Source organism: Corvus cornix, chromosome 3 (assembly GCF_000738735.6).
Source record: "Corvus cornix cornix isolate S_Up_H32 chromosome 3, ASM73873v5, whole genome shotgun sequence".
Taxonomy (NCBI): Eukaryota; Metazoa; Chordata; class Aves; order Passeriformes; family Corvidae; genus Corvus; species Corvus cornix.
In genome coordinates this window covers 80,610,565-80,626,822 of record NC_047056.1, presented here as the reverse complement: position 1 = coordinate 80,626,822, position 16,258 = coordinate 80,610,565, and the positions used below count along the sequence as shown (strand labels likewise).

Here is a 16,258-nt window from a genome sequence, read left to right as displayed (position 1 = left end):
CACAGCTTCACTGGGCAACCTGTTCCGGTATATTTTTCTAAAGAACCACCTGCCTTTCATTTTTACCTGCGCTGTATTTGGTAAACTCAGTAAATACCAGGCAAAATAAACAAGCACACGCACTCACACAGAGCCCGCTGCGCGCCCGCGCACCTGCGCACGCGTCCCGCCAGGGGGCGCAGCGCGGCGGCGGCTCGGCGGGCGGGGCGGGGTGGGCGCGGCGCGGGGCACGCCGGGAGCTGTCAGGGCGGCGCGGCGGTGCCGGCGGCGGTCGGGCTCTTCCGGCTCGGGTCGCTCAGGTAACGCCGCTCCCTCCGCTCCTTCCCCGGGACCCTGGTGCGGGCAGGCAGCGCGGCCCGGCCACGGCTGCTGCTCTCCTACCTCCATCCCCGTCGCCGCGCCGGTGTTGGGGAGGGTCCGCCCCTGAAGCCGAGCCGAGCCGGCCCTCTGCTCTGCTCTGTTCTGCCCTGCCCTCCTCTCCTCTGCCCTCCTCTGCTTTGCTCTGCCCTCCCCTCCGGCACCGTCGTGGTGGGCGACGGCCGGGCCGTACTGGGCTGTGTGCGAGGAGCAGGTGCTGAGGAGCCTGGGGAGACCGGTTATAGGCTGTTAATTGCTCTGCATCAATTAACCTGTGGCACCTGTCCATCCTCCCCCTCCGGGCTCTGTCCCCCCGCAGCGTGGAGCGCGCCCGGGTGGGTTTTGGGGTGCGGAGCCTCTCCCCGCGCCCGCACCCCGGCAGCAGCCGGCGGGGCCTGGCTTCGCCCTTCGTGGTGGAGCTTCCTCAGGGAGCTCTTCCCGCCTGGGAATGAGCTTGGCGTTGGGCTGCCAGGGCCGTCCTGCTTTGACCTTGAGCGTCCAGGGGGCTATGGGCCTCTTTTGGGTCAGATTCCCGGTTGCTGGAGTTACTGTGTGTGGTGTTTGGAAGGATACATGGGACATACGGCTGTCGCTGGTTTGTGTGGTGCAGGGTTAAATTTCATCTGTTGATGCAGAGATGGCCTTAAATCTTGTAATAGCAGTTTGAAAAGCATAAATATATGACAGCTTCTGGTGTTAAGTGTTTTTTAGAAATAATATTTTCATACCTCTGACAATAACCAGAGAAGCCTAAACAATTTATCTCTTTAAATGACCTAAAATATGTTAGATATGAGGTGCAGGTTTTGATGAGCTTATTCTGGGTGACTCAACCCTTGTGTTTTGTTGCTGATTGCAAGAACCCTTTCACTCCTGGATTTGCTTTCAACATGCAGTAATAGTGAAAGTGTTACGGTTCTCAGGTTAACTGCAGAATGTTACTGATACCTGAATTCCAGCTATAGGAATGTGAAGAGTTGGGAAGACTATCTAAAGAGTAACAGGCTAGATGCTTGCAGGTAATAAGGGGGCACAATAAAAGGTTGAAAATCCTAGTCTTTTCATTTTGCTGCCACGGCTTGGCCTGTCTTAGGTACTTAGGCAGGCCTGGCTATCAAATTTTCTCTCTTTGTTTGTGTTTTTTTACTTTTTTTTAATGTTGGTACCTTTTCAAAAACAAGGTGGGATGCAGCAAACCTTTTGCTAATAGTGTGATGCCTAAATATTGTGATTATCCAAAATGTACAGTCATTTTCAATATAGCATCTATGAATGTCATGGGGGGAATGTCGATTTGGAAGCAGGCAGAATGTTTACAGCATAATTTGTGGTTTTGTTTTCATCGACATGAGAACTGGCACTTTTGGAAACAAAGCGGATTGTAAATGATATGGGGAGAGGCTGCATTTCTAGCTTACTGAATGTCTTACTTTCCCAACTTGCTGGTAGCACCTGTGACAGTAGATGTTTAAACAGCATCTTGCAAAGAAAGGTTATCTTATGTCTTCCATCAGTGGAGTGGCTGTGCATTTGAGTGGATGGTTATGTTCACAAGTTAGGCCATGCTTATTCTGGCAGTGCTTTTCCTGTGTAAAATTACTGGCATGCTATGCTGACTATTAGAAATGCTCATCGCAGGCACAGCAAGCTTGCAGTGTGGCTGGGTGCCATGGTTCAACCCCAGCCAGCAACCAAGCCCCCTTCCCCCACCTGCGGGACCAGGGAAAGAATCAGAAGGGTAAAAGGTAGAAAACTCATGGGTTGAGATAAAGACAATTTAATAGGGAAAAAAAAAGCCACACACACAAGGAATGAATTCAGTGCTTCCCATGGGCAGGCAGGTGTTCAGCCATCTCCAGGAGAGCAGAGCCCCATCACACCTAGCAGTGACTTGGGAAGAAAACAAACACCACCACTACAAATGTCCCTGCCTTTGCCCTTCTTTGCATGCTAAGCATGATGTCATGTAGTCTGGAATACCCCTTTGGCCAGTTTGGGTCACCTGTCCCAGCTCTTGTCTCCTCCCAACATCCCATGCACCTCCCGCATGGCAGTACAGAAAGGAGGAAAGTAACCCTGTCCAGCAATAACAAAAATATCTCTATATTATCATTATTTGTGTTTAGCACAAATCCAAAACACAGGCCCCTACCTGTCACTGTGAAGAAAATGAACTGTACTCCACTGGTGTGAGGGGGTTCCACCTGTAATTTCCTGGCATTATTATCTTTTGAATAAAGAGAAGACACTTGCGTGTGTTCATCGATGGCTTAGTACTCTTGACCACAGTTCCTGGTGTCTACCTTTAGTGTCTTCTTGCTTAGCTGGGATTGACTGCTTGGGCTGGGCTGGCTGGCTGAAAATGCTTATTGCTTTCTTTTCTTTTCTTTTCTTTTCTTTTCTTTTCTTTTCTTTTCTTTTCTTTTCTTTTCTTTTCTTTTCTTTTCTTTTCTTTTCTTTTCTTTTCTTTTCTTTTCTTTTCTTTTCCTGTATTATATTAAATCTGCAGTGTGTAGAAGAGAACCAAGAAGAGATATGAAGTATGTTGTTAATGTTTTGAAAATGATTGAGAAAAATAGGAGATGGAAAAGACACCACACTAAGTGATACCTGCTAAAGCATGAAATAGAAACATTGAAGTAATTCGTCTGTATGCACATAAACTGTCTTCCAGATTAATAACCATGTTGCTCTGACTTGTAGCTGAAACAAAGCTGAATGATAAATAGAAATAGTAAGTGATATCTTTCCCTCTGAGAGGCCAGGGAGAAGAAACACTGCAGGATCAACCATTTTCTCCCAATAACTGAAACAAGAAATGAAAAGAAAGCACCGAAGAGAATCAGTAAACAGTTTTACTAGTTAACACATCCCTATTTTTGTCAGAAACTTGTAGTTCAATATAAACCTAAAAAAAAATCTTAGAAGTCAAGGAATGGTGCTTTGCTTAACTAGGTTTTTAACTTGCAGAAACTATAGGGAGTTTAACCTTGTATTTATGTCTTTTCTGGTTTACTTCCGAGGATAAGGAGAGTGAATGAGTTTTGGTCCAGGCACCATTTTCAGAATAGTCAGAAAGGGATTCTGCTTTACAAATTCCTTTGAAATCCAGCACTAGAACTGGGAAACCAGATGCAATGTGAAATGTAACCACAATCTAGATAATACAGAGATATATGCATGGCATATGACACTATTTCAGAATTAAAATCAGAATAAAGTTATAGAAATTAGTTGAAATTTGAAATTAATTAATTACTAATATCTTAGAGCTCAGGACATAATAAAAAAGGAAGATGCACAAAGTCTTGCTCAAATGCATTGTATTAGGTTATCCAAGTAAGGTAATGATAGGGATATGAGAGCTTCTGAGATGCCGTTGTGAAAAGACATATCAGGATTGTTTGGAGACAGACTGTTAAGCCCTCTTGAAGCTACACATTAGAACAATGGGTATGGATAAATGAAAGGCTATTGTAAGCAAAGAACAAATGAATAAATTACCAGGCCACTTTTTTGTTGTTAATTTGGTAGATTCGTTGTTAAACTGTATATCAGAATATTTAAAGAGAAGTCTCAATGTGAAGGCACAGCATTGCCCTGAAAGCAAAGCTTCTCTCTATACAGAGTACTGCAAGTGTAATGTAAGACAGTGAACCTCATCTGAGTCCTTTATTTTTGTGTACTAAGCTGAAAAGTATCCTGAAGTTGGCAAACTCTCCTTTAAAACAAAGTGTAGTACAAATATAGCTTTAAATGAATTGATACTGGTTTGAGTTGATTTCATTGTTATGTTTGCTATGGCTTTTTTGCTGTTGTTTACCTATTTCTTTATTTTAACTGTGTTGCATATTAATTTGACTTACTAATTTGACAAGAGTTAAAAATATCCAAGAAAGAAAAAGAATACCTCAAGGTAAGTCTCCTCTCAATAAACGCTTGGAAAAGAAAAGCTAGCTAGTTAAAAAGGAATTGTTTTCAGAGAGGGTATAGGGACCATTTGAAGGCACAAGGCTGAAACACACAATAGTGAAAATAAATTACAGTTTATTTTAGGAAGCCTGTCCTGTTCCTGTGCTCAGGCAGCTGGAGAGAAGATAACTATTTGAAGTCATGTACTTATCAAGCACTGCTGAACAGGGAAGGCAGTGGCCCCAGGTCCAGTGGGTGCATGTGGGAGCTGGGCAGTTCTGCTGTGGGACTGGGAAAGCACAAAGCTCGCAGTGCTCACGGTGGTGCAGGAGCCACAGGGAGGGTGCGGCTGCACTCGCACCAGAACACCCTCGTTCTCTCTGTGATAGTGCTTTTTCCAAACCACTGAACTTGTGGTTACCATGGATGTAGCTATGTCAGGTAAATACTTTCCATATCCTGTTTAGAGTAATCCAAACAGCCTTATTGCTAATATTCAGTCTCAGGATCTGTTTATGAAGGTGGAAAAACTGCTGACACTGTATGATGTTGCAGATTTGATTGTGGATAGCTGAAAAAGGCCCTCCCAATTCAGGGAGCGAGCCAACCTTTTTTTGAGCATGGCAACAGTTTCTTTTGGTCCAGGGAGCAGTAGTTGATACACTGTATACGATGTTACACTTAACTTCAGAGTAAGGATTTTATGTTTCTGTTTGGCTCAGCATTGTGGAAATGACTGGTGACTCCTGGAGGTTTCATATTCTAGTGGAAGGTGTCCCTGCCCATAGCAGGGTGGTTGGAGCTAGATGCACTTTAAGGTCCCTTCTAATTCAAAACATTCTATGATTAAAAAAAAACTTCTTAAATACTTGGTGTTGTTCAGATGTCAGATGGGAGAATGAAATGAAGATTATTTTTAAAATGTCTTTAACCAAATTGTTTGCAGTTCTTTGAGGAATGCATTGCTGCCAAAATTTAAGATTTAAGTTGTGCATAAAGATGGCAACTGTATGAGCTGAGATGAGATAAAGTTTAAGGTGGCAACACTCTGAACACATATCAAATGAGCACAAGGTAAATTCTTGGTGTTTTGGTTTAGGTTTTTTTTTTCAAATGTGTAATTGAATAGGAGGGAAATAGTGACCAGTTCTAGATTTAGATTGAAATATTGGATGTTCAAATACATTGGTGAACAAAGGGAAGAAGGTGACAAAAAAAGTATTTGAAAGTGAATGTTGAAGGATAACCACAATTTCAAGGGAGCATTTTCCTGTTTTTCTGTATGTTGTATTATTCTGACTTAAATTACCATCTGTTTTTTAGTAAGACATGTTAGATGTTTTACATAATTTAGAATAAGAAGCGAGGCTATCTGAAACTTCGTTGGTTTTTGGACATAAAATGAATATTGATTAAGCTGTAATTTGTTACATAGATAACTCAGCAATCATTTGTTGTAAGAAAGGAAAATATATAGGGAAGCATTATTTTAGTTAATGGTTGACCTGAGTTGTAAGAAAGATGCAAATCATCATCTTTCATTTACTGAGTGACATAAGTTTAGATCTGTGAAATCTGAATATTTGATTTGGTCTCATGAAGAACAATATTTTAAAAGTAGAGACTCCAGTGTAAGATTCTGGTATTCATGAAGTGCAGAAGTACTTAACTCTAGAAAAGATGATGTCTATTATACTTTGCCAGAAACTAAGATAATCCTGAGCAGTATGCAGACAGCAGTGCTCAAGGGCTGAAAGAAGAGGAGTCAGTAGTGTTCTGGTGGTGAGTTTGAACTCAAATCAAAATTTCAGTCCAGTATATCAAACTATTTTGTAGTTTACCTGTTAAATATTGAGAAGCTGTAATAAAATAGAATTGAGTAGAGGGGTTAAAATGTTACCCTAAACTCAGTTTTTAAGAGGCAATTGAAAGAGACATGTATTTGTCAATGAGAGTGAGAAGTCTTTGGTCACTTTCTTCTCCCCTCTGACAAACAGATAGACATAGATTTGAATTTTTTTTTTTTTTTTAATTTCAGAAAAATTATGCTCTAAAGCATAGCATATTCATTTAGGGTTTGTTTATAATTATACATTTGTTTTCTTAAATAGTAACTAGAGCAGTTGAATCCTTAGAAGGCTTGTTGTACGTTCCTTATGAATTTTTAAGCTTGTTACTTGTTCCTCTTTATGAATTCATGTCTGGTGTAAGTCACACTTTGGAATACTGTACGACAGGAATAGTAGAAAGAACTTTTTACATACCTGATGTACTTGTGTCAGACTGTGCTCAGTGATAGACTTAGGTTTCTTCCAGTCTTTTTTATTTGAAGAAAATGCAAAATAAGGAAAAATGTACTCAGTTTCTTTTTACTGACAGTTTGAGTTTTTGCATAGTAATAAATAATAATCTTGTTTTGTGGCTTCATAAGTAAGGAGGTTGCACATCCAGTTGGGTACCTGATCTAACCTCTGTAGTACAAGCCATAGATTTTCTCTCATTTAATTCTTGTTTGATATGAGACTCATTCTCAGGAAAACATCTTGTGTTGATTTAGAAGTTGCCACTACGGGTAATGCACAGATTATTATACAGATTTGATTGGATTTAATTTAATTTTGTCATGAAAGAAATTTGAACACCTAAAGCAGAGCTGGTTTTTTCTGTGGAAAAATATTATGTGCTGTGTCCACTTGTGAATATGACTAGGTAGAAAAGTGTACTGAGAAGTTATTAATCACAATATTAAATCTTGCTAAGTGCTGTAGACTGTTTCAGGATACTAATGACATAGTGGCTAATTATAGTTAATAATACTGTTAGGTGGCGTTCTTTTGTTTTGTTTGTGTAGTATGGGGGAGATTCTTCTTTCATTTTTGTACTGAATAGCAGTTAGCCAAAATAACAAGCTCAAATGGTTCTTATTCTTCAGAAGACATTAGAGATTCCTGTTTGAAAAATTCTGAGTAAGAGGACTCTGTGGAAAGTCAATCTAGAAACAGAGTAATTAGCTGTAATTGGAAAATCTTTATCTGTGGTTATAGAAGAATGTATGCATTTCCTACATTTGAATTTTATCTGAAGAGTGTGGTGTGGGATTTGCAGTACTTATTTTGCTATTCATGTTGTTAAATGCTTCTGAGGGGAAGCAAAACATAATAAATTACCAAATGACAAGGCTTCTGTTTTCCATGTATTCAAATCTGTGTTGTATTGAGTCTATTTAAATACAAATGTTTTTCTGGAGTTGCTGGCTTAATATGTGGGCACTATACACAGCTTAAAAAGCAATAGCACTGCAGTGGAATTAGAATTTTTTGTCATCTACTTTTTAATTGTCTACTACTTCTTTTACTGTGCACCCCATAGCCACCCTTGAAATGCTAAACAATTTTTAAAACGCCTTGGAATATTGCATTTCAAAGCAGAGACCCTGAGGAATTCAAAGGAGCAAGCTTGTGATCTCAGATTCTTACAGTACTTGGAACAAATCTTGAGATTTCTTCAAGCGACTTGATGCATGCAGATCTGTGCTCCACAATCAGCCACTGGACCTGTACCAGTATTTCAGTATTGCAGATTGGTGTGAAGCACACAAATAGAGCAATTATCTGAGGCTTGAAAAATGTAAGAGTGGAATAGTAGCAAATCAAACCTGAAGAGGAGTTTTGGGGTAAAACAGATAAGGGAGAGATTATGAATCAAGTCTTACAACCTTGTGATTAAATGAAAACAGAATCTAGATAAAGCTGCTTTTATTAAATTGATTTGATAAAGCTACTGTTCTTCTCCACGTTAATTTGGCTTCAGTGAAAAACATTTAGAGCCTCTTAAACAAGTGAATAGTTTGTGTTGATGTGAGACAGAAGGTGCTTAGGTACAAAAGTTATGAAGAATGAGCACTTGCTGTGGAAACACAGCTGAAACCATATTGTTTTAACGTGAGTTGGAGGAAAACCTGTACCAGCTCATCTGTGAAGGGAATTGAAAGCTGCTCTGGGAACACACTGTGCACAACCCCAGCAAAAGAAGATCCACAGCCCCAGACATCTTCCTTGTCAGTTGTGCAAAGACTCCACAGCCATCCAGGTGTACCCGGAATTGTGTGGTGTCTGTATTTTAATCCCCACTAGAAGGTGAAGTAGAAGTTAGTAAGTTTCAGGACCTACTTCTTCAATCACTTATGATTTAAATATAATTATATTAAATTATTTGAAAGTGTATAGTACATCTTAGGTGGTTTCTTCCTCATTCATAATAAGCTTTCTGGTGGGGCAGAAAGCATATTTACTTTTCAACATCCATTTAAAAAGTCCTGGCCACCTGACAGGTCAGTGATTGCCTATGTCAGACTCATGAGAATGGTTTAACCTTCAATCTGAGATGATTGGCTCATCTCATCTGGTATACAAAAAGGGGGAAAAAAAGAGCAAGGGATAGTGCTCTTCATATGTTTGTTTCAAAAGAGAAACAAAGAACATTCCAAGGAAAGTTGGCCTTCATGCCAAATGGTGATTGTGTAATGACAAGATAAATGTTCTATTCTGTGGGCTGTTTGATGGTGTAGCAGAAAACGCTATTTTTCAACTTTTTTTTTGATCTATCAAATTTTATTATTTATCTTGTTTTTTTAAAGTAGTAAACCATGAAAGAATAAGGGTGTGATACTTATAAGGAAATAGACACTACCAAGCTTTACACTGTATTGAAATACCAGTGGTAAAATCAAATGTTGTTAAATCTGCATTTTTATTATAGATGAAGAGAACAGGAAAGTGTTGATAAGAACACATGATAGAAATATGAAAAGATTAAAAACTACATTTTGGAATGTCTTCAGACTAAACAAAAAGAAAACCATAGTAAACAAGTTTATTTTTATGTATAAGAACTAATAAATGGTCATTCCTGTAATTTTAATGATTGTCTAATAAAAGTAGTCCAAGGTTTATAAAACAATTACATAACATTTACATAATATTCTTTCTGGGTGCCTCACTTACTATGGCTACTCATGATTTGTTTAAAACTGAGATTTCATTTTGGGGAAAAGTATGCAAGAAATTCTTTGCATAAATTCTTTTTGCATAAAACTTTTTTTTTTTAAGATAGAAAAATGAGACCATAACCATAGAGTAGTAAGAAAATAGAGTATGCTTTTTCTTCTCTGTACAAAACTTCATAATGATTAAATTTGCACAGCCACTGTGCAGTAGACTTGCCTAAAAGCATAATTATTCAGTCAAAGATGTTAATATGTTTTGTTTTTAAAAGTAAGAGATTGTTCTGATTAGTTTCTAAGTCTGAGAGGAAGCTACCTATGCTCTGCCTGGGCTTGTTTAACCTTTGATAATCCTTTATCAGACCAGTCTCAGCTTTCAGGTCTTTCAAGCACTTGAGAAAGACAGAGCCCTGTCTTCCACTCAGCCATAAGTGGTTGCATTTATGTTTTAGCTGGATGGAAAAGATTCTGATGGTTTCGTCACTTGGAAAGAATTATTTACTGTGTGTCAAGTTCTTTCTCCATCCATTGTGCCTGGAAAAATTTGAGTTGTTCTGCTTTTATGGGTTGGTTCTTTCTTTTTAGTGTTAATACTTTATTTCACTTTTGGAGATCAGACTCTGGTGGTTGTGCAACTGTCTTTTTGAGAAATCTGTTGGCATTTTACAGCTTTTTCAGAACAAACCTGATCTCTTTTTGGGATTTAATCCAAAAATGGTTATTATAAAATGAAACATGAAATGTTTGGGTTTTTTTTTAAATTAAAAGTGGTATCTAAGTGCTTTACACCAGTGGGATATTGTGAAATCTATCAATCTGACACTCAGAACATGGTTTTTAAATAGTGGTTTGCATTTCTGTTCTGTCTTGGAAACAGTCTGTCATTATTAGTCTGCCATCAGAATCAACAGTGCAGAAAGCTTGTAATTTTTGGCCTTTTTATTCACTCCTTCCATCCAGCTCTTTCTTTCATTTTGTCTGTCACTTGTTTTTCTTTGTTCTTGCAACTTTCCTTATCATACCTGGAAGACAGTCTGATGAATACAGCTTCTTTGTACCTGTCCCATGGTTTGTTTGGATTGTTCAGTCGTGCTTCAGCCTGCACTTCTGCACACAATTTTCTTCCCATTTCCCTTTAATTTGAGACAGAAGAGAACAGCATCTGCTGAATGTGAAGTCTCTTCTGAAGCCAAGTACAAAAGAGATCTCAAAAGGTCTCCCCCAATAATACCCCCATTAAAAGGGGCACCAAATCTGCTTTTTTCACAGATGTGGTATAATAGAATACAGTAGGATTTCTCGCGGAGTTGTATTTTCTTGGGGCTGAAAATAGCCTTAAAAACTCATTCCTTTTAAAAGGTTATTGAATCTCTGTTATAAAAAAAAAAAAAAAGTAGTCCATGACCTATAAAAGTACAGGGTGATGTTTCTGGAACTAGAATATTTTAATTACTTGGTGTAGACTACCATGTGATGAAAATATATGGAGCAAATTGCAAAAGCCTATGATTACAGAACTGTAATGATTACTGGTAAACATGTCCTTTTGTTGTGCCTGGATGCCAATAATATAAAAAAAAAAAGTAGAGTTGCATCTCTGCATTAGAGTAGCAAGTCTTGTAAAAGGTAGTGTTGATACACAGAAGTCCTCTTGAATAGTGTGTAACTGCTGTATGTATCCTTCAGTCTTATCTTTGCTTGGAAGTGTTTCAGAAAGATTGGCATCTGTTTGCAGAAAGGCTGGTTTGTTGAAAGGTGGGGATTTCTGGTGATGGGCCCAGAGGAAGTAAAAAAGAAAACGAAAAATCCCTTTGTTGCATTGTTTAGAACAAGCATTGCTTTTTGGGAGAGACAATGCATTAATTTTCTAGGGATTTTTGTTTGGCTTGTGATGTGATTTTTTTATTATTTGTTTGGGTTTTTTAGTAGGACTTGATGTTGGACATGTGTTAAATATTTGTTAATATTTGTTTGCAGTTTGTTAGATTTGTTTAGGGTTTGTTGTAACCTGATTTCAGATTTTTTTTTAGTGTCTTTGAGGAAAATGTAGTGCTTTTTATACATATTTTAACAATATGTCTTGGGAACAATGGTTTCAGGGCTTTTTTTCTTTTGTATTTTGAATAGGTAATGTCGGTACATGAATTGCAAGCTAGTCTCTAGTGGGGACACCGTGGGAGGATGAACACAGAGGAGCTGGAGCTGCTGACTGATTCCAAGTACAGAAACTATGTAGCAGCTGTTGACAAAGCACTGAAGAACTTCGAATATTCCAGTGAATGGGCTGATTTAATATCAGCACTTGGGAAGCTAAACAAGGTATGCCTGTCAGGTGCTCTTGAAAAACATTCAGGAATTGCAAAAGGTACTGGTGTAACAGTACAGAAGTGCAAGGTTCCAGCCATCCAATAGTCTTGCAAATATTTCAGCAGTCTGAGCCAAATGTTGGGTGTGTGCAAGGAGCAAACAAATCAAACACCTTTCTAAGACCTAGAGTTGAACCCTTTGTAATTGTAAGTAAAGGGAGAAGTTATTTACATTTCTAGTAGAAATAAATGCATAATCTCTTTTATTAGTCACATTTATTTCTAGTATCATTCAATGTTATGGAAATAGTGTGAAAAATAGTAACTCATGTCGGTATCAGCAGTAGTTTTATGAAGCATAAGTTCTAAAATGAGGCTCAAATCAATGGACCAAAGAATGTTATCATTCTGATTCATTCTAACAGTTAAGTTTAATGGGCAATATCATTGTAATCTTTTATAGCAGTTTACAAATGAATATAGATCCTGATATCCATGTTTTAGTCAGTTGCATGTGTTTCTAGGGAGCCCCACTCAGGAAAATGACGCTACAGTTGGAAGTGGCATATTTATTTTGTATTAACTCTCATTTCTTTCCTTTTTTTTTTCTTATTTTGATTGTAGCAGTTCTTGCTACATGTTTGTGCAATGTGAAGGCTGTGGTTTTCCAGTCCTGAAGTGATTGCATAGTTTCAGACAGTGATAAAGTTTTGTATATGATCTCACTCTATGACATTCTCTTAAAGCTATCCCAGACTCATGGACCCACAGTTGAATAGTCCTCTTTAAGCTAGTGATAATGGATTTTATCAAATAGAAGTAGCAATTTTTGTCCTCAAAAAGATGAGTAAATGACAAATGGACAAGCTATAGGCAAGAAGCCCATTGCAAGTGAAGTTTTAAATGCCTTGGCAGTTTCACCTATCAGAAGTGTACAGGTGAAAAGCATGGCAAAGAAAAAGCTCCACCGTACATTTTAATAGGTTTGGGTTTTTTTTCTTGTAACCTACGTTTGTGTGGTGACTTACTGAACATGTTCAGGAACTCCTTTATAAAATGTGCATTTGATGTTTAACTTCTTTTGTGCTGTTTTTCTTAATGTGCTGATTTACCAGGTGCTACAGAACAACGCCAAGTACCAGGTAGTACCCAAAAAGCTGACGATAGGCAAGCGCTTGGCACAATGTCTTCATCCGGCTCTGCCGGGAGGGGTTCATCGGAAGGCACTTGAAACATATGAAATAATTTTCAAAATCATTGGACCCAAGCGCTTGGCCAAAGATCTTTTCCTCTACAGGTACAGTATTTTAAACAATTCCCTTCCAAATGCGTAGTTGAGATCCTTTTGTTTTCCTGTATTTTATATTAGCAGTATTATTTTGTTATATAGCAAGAATCAATTAAGAATCAATTTTTTTCCCTCATGTTATTGCTGCTTGCCTAGTACTTTTCTTCTGAATATTGTATAATAGAAGATAAACAGATCACCTAAATTTTTGTTAGGAACTGACTTCAGTGCAGGAAAACCTGGAATTTATTATTTTTTCATTGAAATAAACAAAGTTTTCTGCCTGTATGTTTAGTAATTGAAATGTTAACATTTCATTGTATTCACATTACATTTTTCTATTTTAAGTGGTGTTGGAAAAGAATTTGAGTATAGTTTGTTACAAGAAACTTTATCATCAATTTAACAGAAAGATTTGTCTGTTTTGTTAGAATGGGGGGCAAGTGCACACTTTTTCTCAGTCTCTGGAACTGATGATAATGAAAATGAAAGATAACCTTGGAAAGTTAAGTTTAGTCAGCATATACTGGTTCCTAAACCTCCTTGAGGTTTTTGGTTGGGTGGGATGAGCAAGACATTAAGTTATTATTATATAATGCATAGAGGGCAGTATGCACACTGTCACACATGGTTCTTAATCTTTACCTATCCCTAGAGATTAAAATTTCTACAGTTAGAGAAATAGTGGGATAAAATAGAATTCTGTTTAGGTAGAAAAGGTGTGCATTAATGGTTGGAAGTAAATTGTATGCCTTTCCATCAAACTCTTCTGTCTTGCATTGTCATGATGTTTATATGTAGTTACATTGAGGGGGGAGTGTTTAAGTTCTGTGTTTCCACGTTTTAAAAGATACTGTGAACTCCTAGATCACGTTTTTTGCTTGTACAGTGATTCAGTAGCTGCAAGATATCATTAACAGTAAGTTCTAGGGTAGTGGAAAATGCTACTTTGTATAATCTAACTAAAAGCTATTGTTACTGCTGCTTGGGCAAAGGCAGACATTCACATTAAGGCATTATCAAAGATTCCAGTATTTGTTATGAAAACAGAATGCCAGTGTCTGAACATCAAATCTTGAAGTATGAGTAATAGCCTTACAAAGAAAGACTGTGGGTTAGTGGGCTGCTTATTGAACAAAAAAACATTTTCTGTAGAAAAAAGAAGCCAATTGACAATGGTAAAGGACTAGTTCTGCTAGACAGATAAAGGCAAAAGTATTTTTTACCAAAAGTTTTGTATTTTGGAAAGAGTTTTGTAGGGATTTTTCTCTAACCTGGACAACAGCCTGTCTACATAGATTTATTTATTTTTTTTTTTTTTTAATAGTAGATTTCTAGGTGTATACTTTAAGAGCCTGTTCTTAAAATTACGGGTTTTTACTGTTCTTTGATTTCTTCTTCATATGTCAGGGTCTTCTAACCTGAATCCTCAATGATTTTGAAAATTGAAGTTGTGTTCAAATGCCTTTGATTATTGGCACAGTTTGCAATAATTTATGATATTTAGTAGCAATAGCAAAAATTATTTTAGTATCTATGTAGCTTCTCCTTAGGAGATCACTTTTATAACTTCCATGAACTTACATTCAAGTAAATTCAGAACGTACTTCCAGTGTTTTCACTTCTTTACATGCTGTGTTATGAACAGCATTACAAATAGGGTTTATTGTTGGTTTTAGAATCTGTTTTCAGACTGAATTTCTGAAGTAAATATATACTTTGATGCCACTTAAATATGCCAGTATAAATGTTTAAATGTCTTAAATTTTACCTCAAGGTTACTTGCTGAAGTAAAACATCATGATTTTCCTTTCAGAAAATTGTTTCTATAAATTTCCTCTTATTGTTCTTATCCAGTCTTGTGGGGTTTTTTAATAAGTGCAAAAAAAATGTATTTTTAAGTACAATTTTCATTGTAATGTAGTTCAGTGTGGGCAAAATTAACATTTTGTTATGCAGAGATGCTTCTGGTTTATCATATTTGTTTTATTGGTGAAAGACAGTAATCTCTGGGCCTTTAGTTCTTGTTATCACAATACTAATAAAGCTTATAATATTAGCCTTGTCACACTAACCTGTCCATCCAAAGGCAGGAATATTGTGTGGTGGTCTATGCCTATGCAAAATTTCAAGATAAAAATCTGCTGCTTATAATAACTATACTGGACGTGCCTGTAGCAGTCTTTAGAGAGAAATAAGATTGTCACATGAGAAGCTTCCTTAAAAAGATAAAATTTACTTTTCACAGTTCTGGACTATTTCCACTCCTTGCCAATGCTGCTATGTCTGTCAAGCCAACATTATTGAGTCTGTATGAGATTTATTACCTCCCTTTGGGGAAAACATTGAAACCAGGACTGCAAGGACTGTTGACTGGGATTCTGCCTGGGTTAGAGGAAGGATCAGAGTATTATGAAAGGTAAGGATACTTATGTTAATAAGGTGATATGCTTGATCTGGTGGGGGGTTTTTTTGCTGTAATTTTTCACTATATACTTGTATGTGGATCTTACTGTTTTTAAGGTGGTTGCTTTTTAATTTGATGCTGTCATATTAATTGCAACAGAATGGTATGGTAGAAGGTTCTTAGCATTAATTAGGACAAGTTAACTGTTAGCTGTTCCTCTTATGGAAAGGGAATTGACATTAAGCAGACTTAGTGTTATATGCCAGTTCCTTCTTCCAAGTAGCAAGCAATAGTATAAGAGAAAATGGTTTCAGGTTGTTCCAGGGGAGGTTTAGGTTGGATATTAGGAAAAATTGCTTCACCTAAAAGGTTGTCAAGCATTGCAACAGGCTGCCAGGAGAAGTAATGGAGTCACCGTTCCTGGAGGTATTTAAAAGCTGTGTAGATGTGGCAATTTGGGACATGGTTTATTGGTGGATTTTGCAGTGCTGGGTTAATGGTTGGACTCAATGATCTTGAAAGTTTTTTACAACTTAATTCTATGATTCTTGATATGAATTCACGTATATAACTTCAGCATCTGGGGTGCTGAGATAGCATCTTAACATATTAAAGGATGAAGTTACACTCCAACACTTGGAATTCTTGGAATTGTTCGCATGCTTACATATTCTTGATATTTCCAACTTCAGAAACTTGAATTTTCACAACTTGTCTGTGAAGAGCAATTCAACACTGTCTTTTTCTATTTCTGTGTAGGCAGACACACACAGTGTAGTTGGCATCCCTACAATAGCGAACAAGGTCTATCCAGCTTGCCTTCTGGGGCCTGCTATAGGGTGTAGAGGTGCTGCCACATGAGTTGGAAGAAATGAGGACAGGGGAAGTTATTGCTTGTGCTCAAAAGAATTGGGGTATTTTTATGCCCTGTTATTACCAGAAGGACTCAGTGCAAGGAATGAGAGGGCAAAAGCCATCTGCTTGAT

At 37.7% G+C, this 16,258-nt stretch overlaps 1 protein-coding gene across 7 annotated transcripts in view; it reads left to right on the top strand.

Moving 5' to 3' along the window:
- Window positions 1-220: 220 nt before the first annotated feature.
- DOP1A (DOP1 leucine zipper like protein A) overlaps window positions 221-16,258 on the top strand; it is a 61,958-nt gene continuing 45,920 nt past the window's right edge. For all 7 annotated transcript variants that reach the window (XM_039568116.1, XM_039568117.1, XM_039568114.1 and 4 more), the window contains exons 1-4: window positions 221-299; window positions 11,399-11,590; window positions 12,693-12,874; window positions 15,114-15,284. In XM_039568116.1, the coding sequence (XP_039424050.1) occupies window positions 11,453-11,590; window positions 12,693-12,874; window positions 15,114-15,284 (491 nt within the window). In that variant the 5' untranslated portion in view covers window positions 221-299; window positions 11,399-11,452. The remainder of the gene's footprint in view (window positions 300-11,398; window positions 11,591-12,692; window positions 12,875-15,113; window positions 15,285-16,258) is intronic.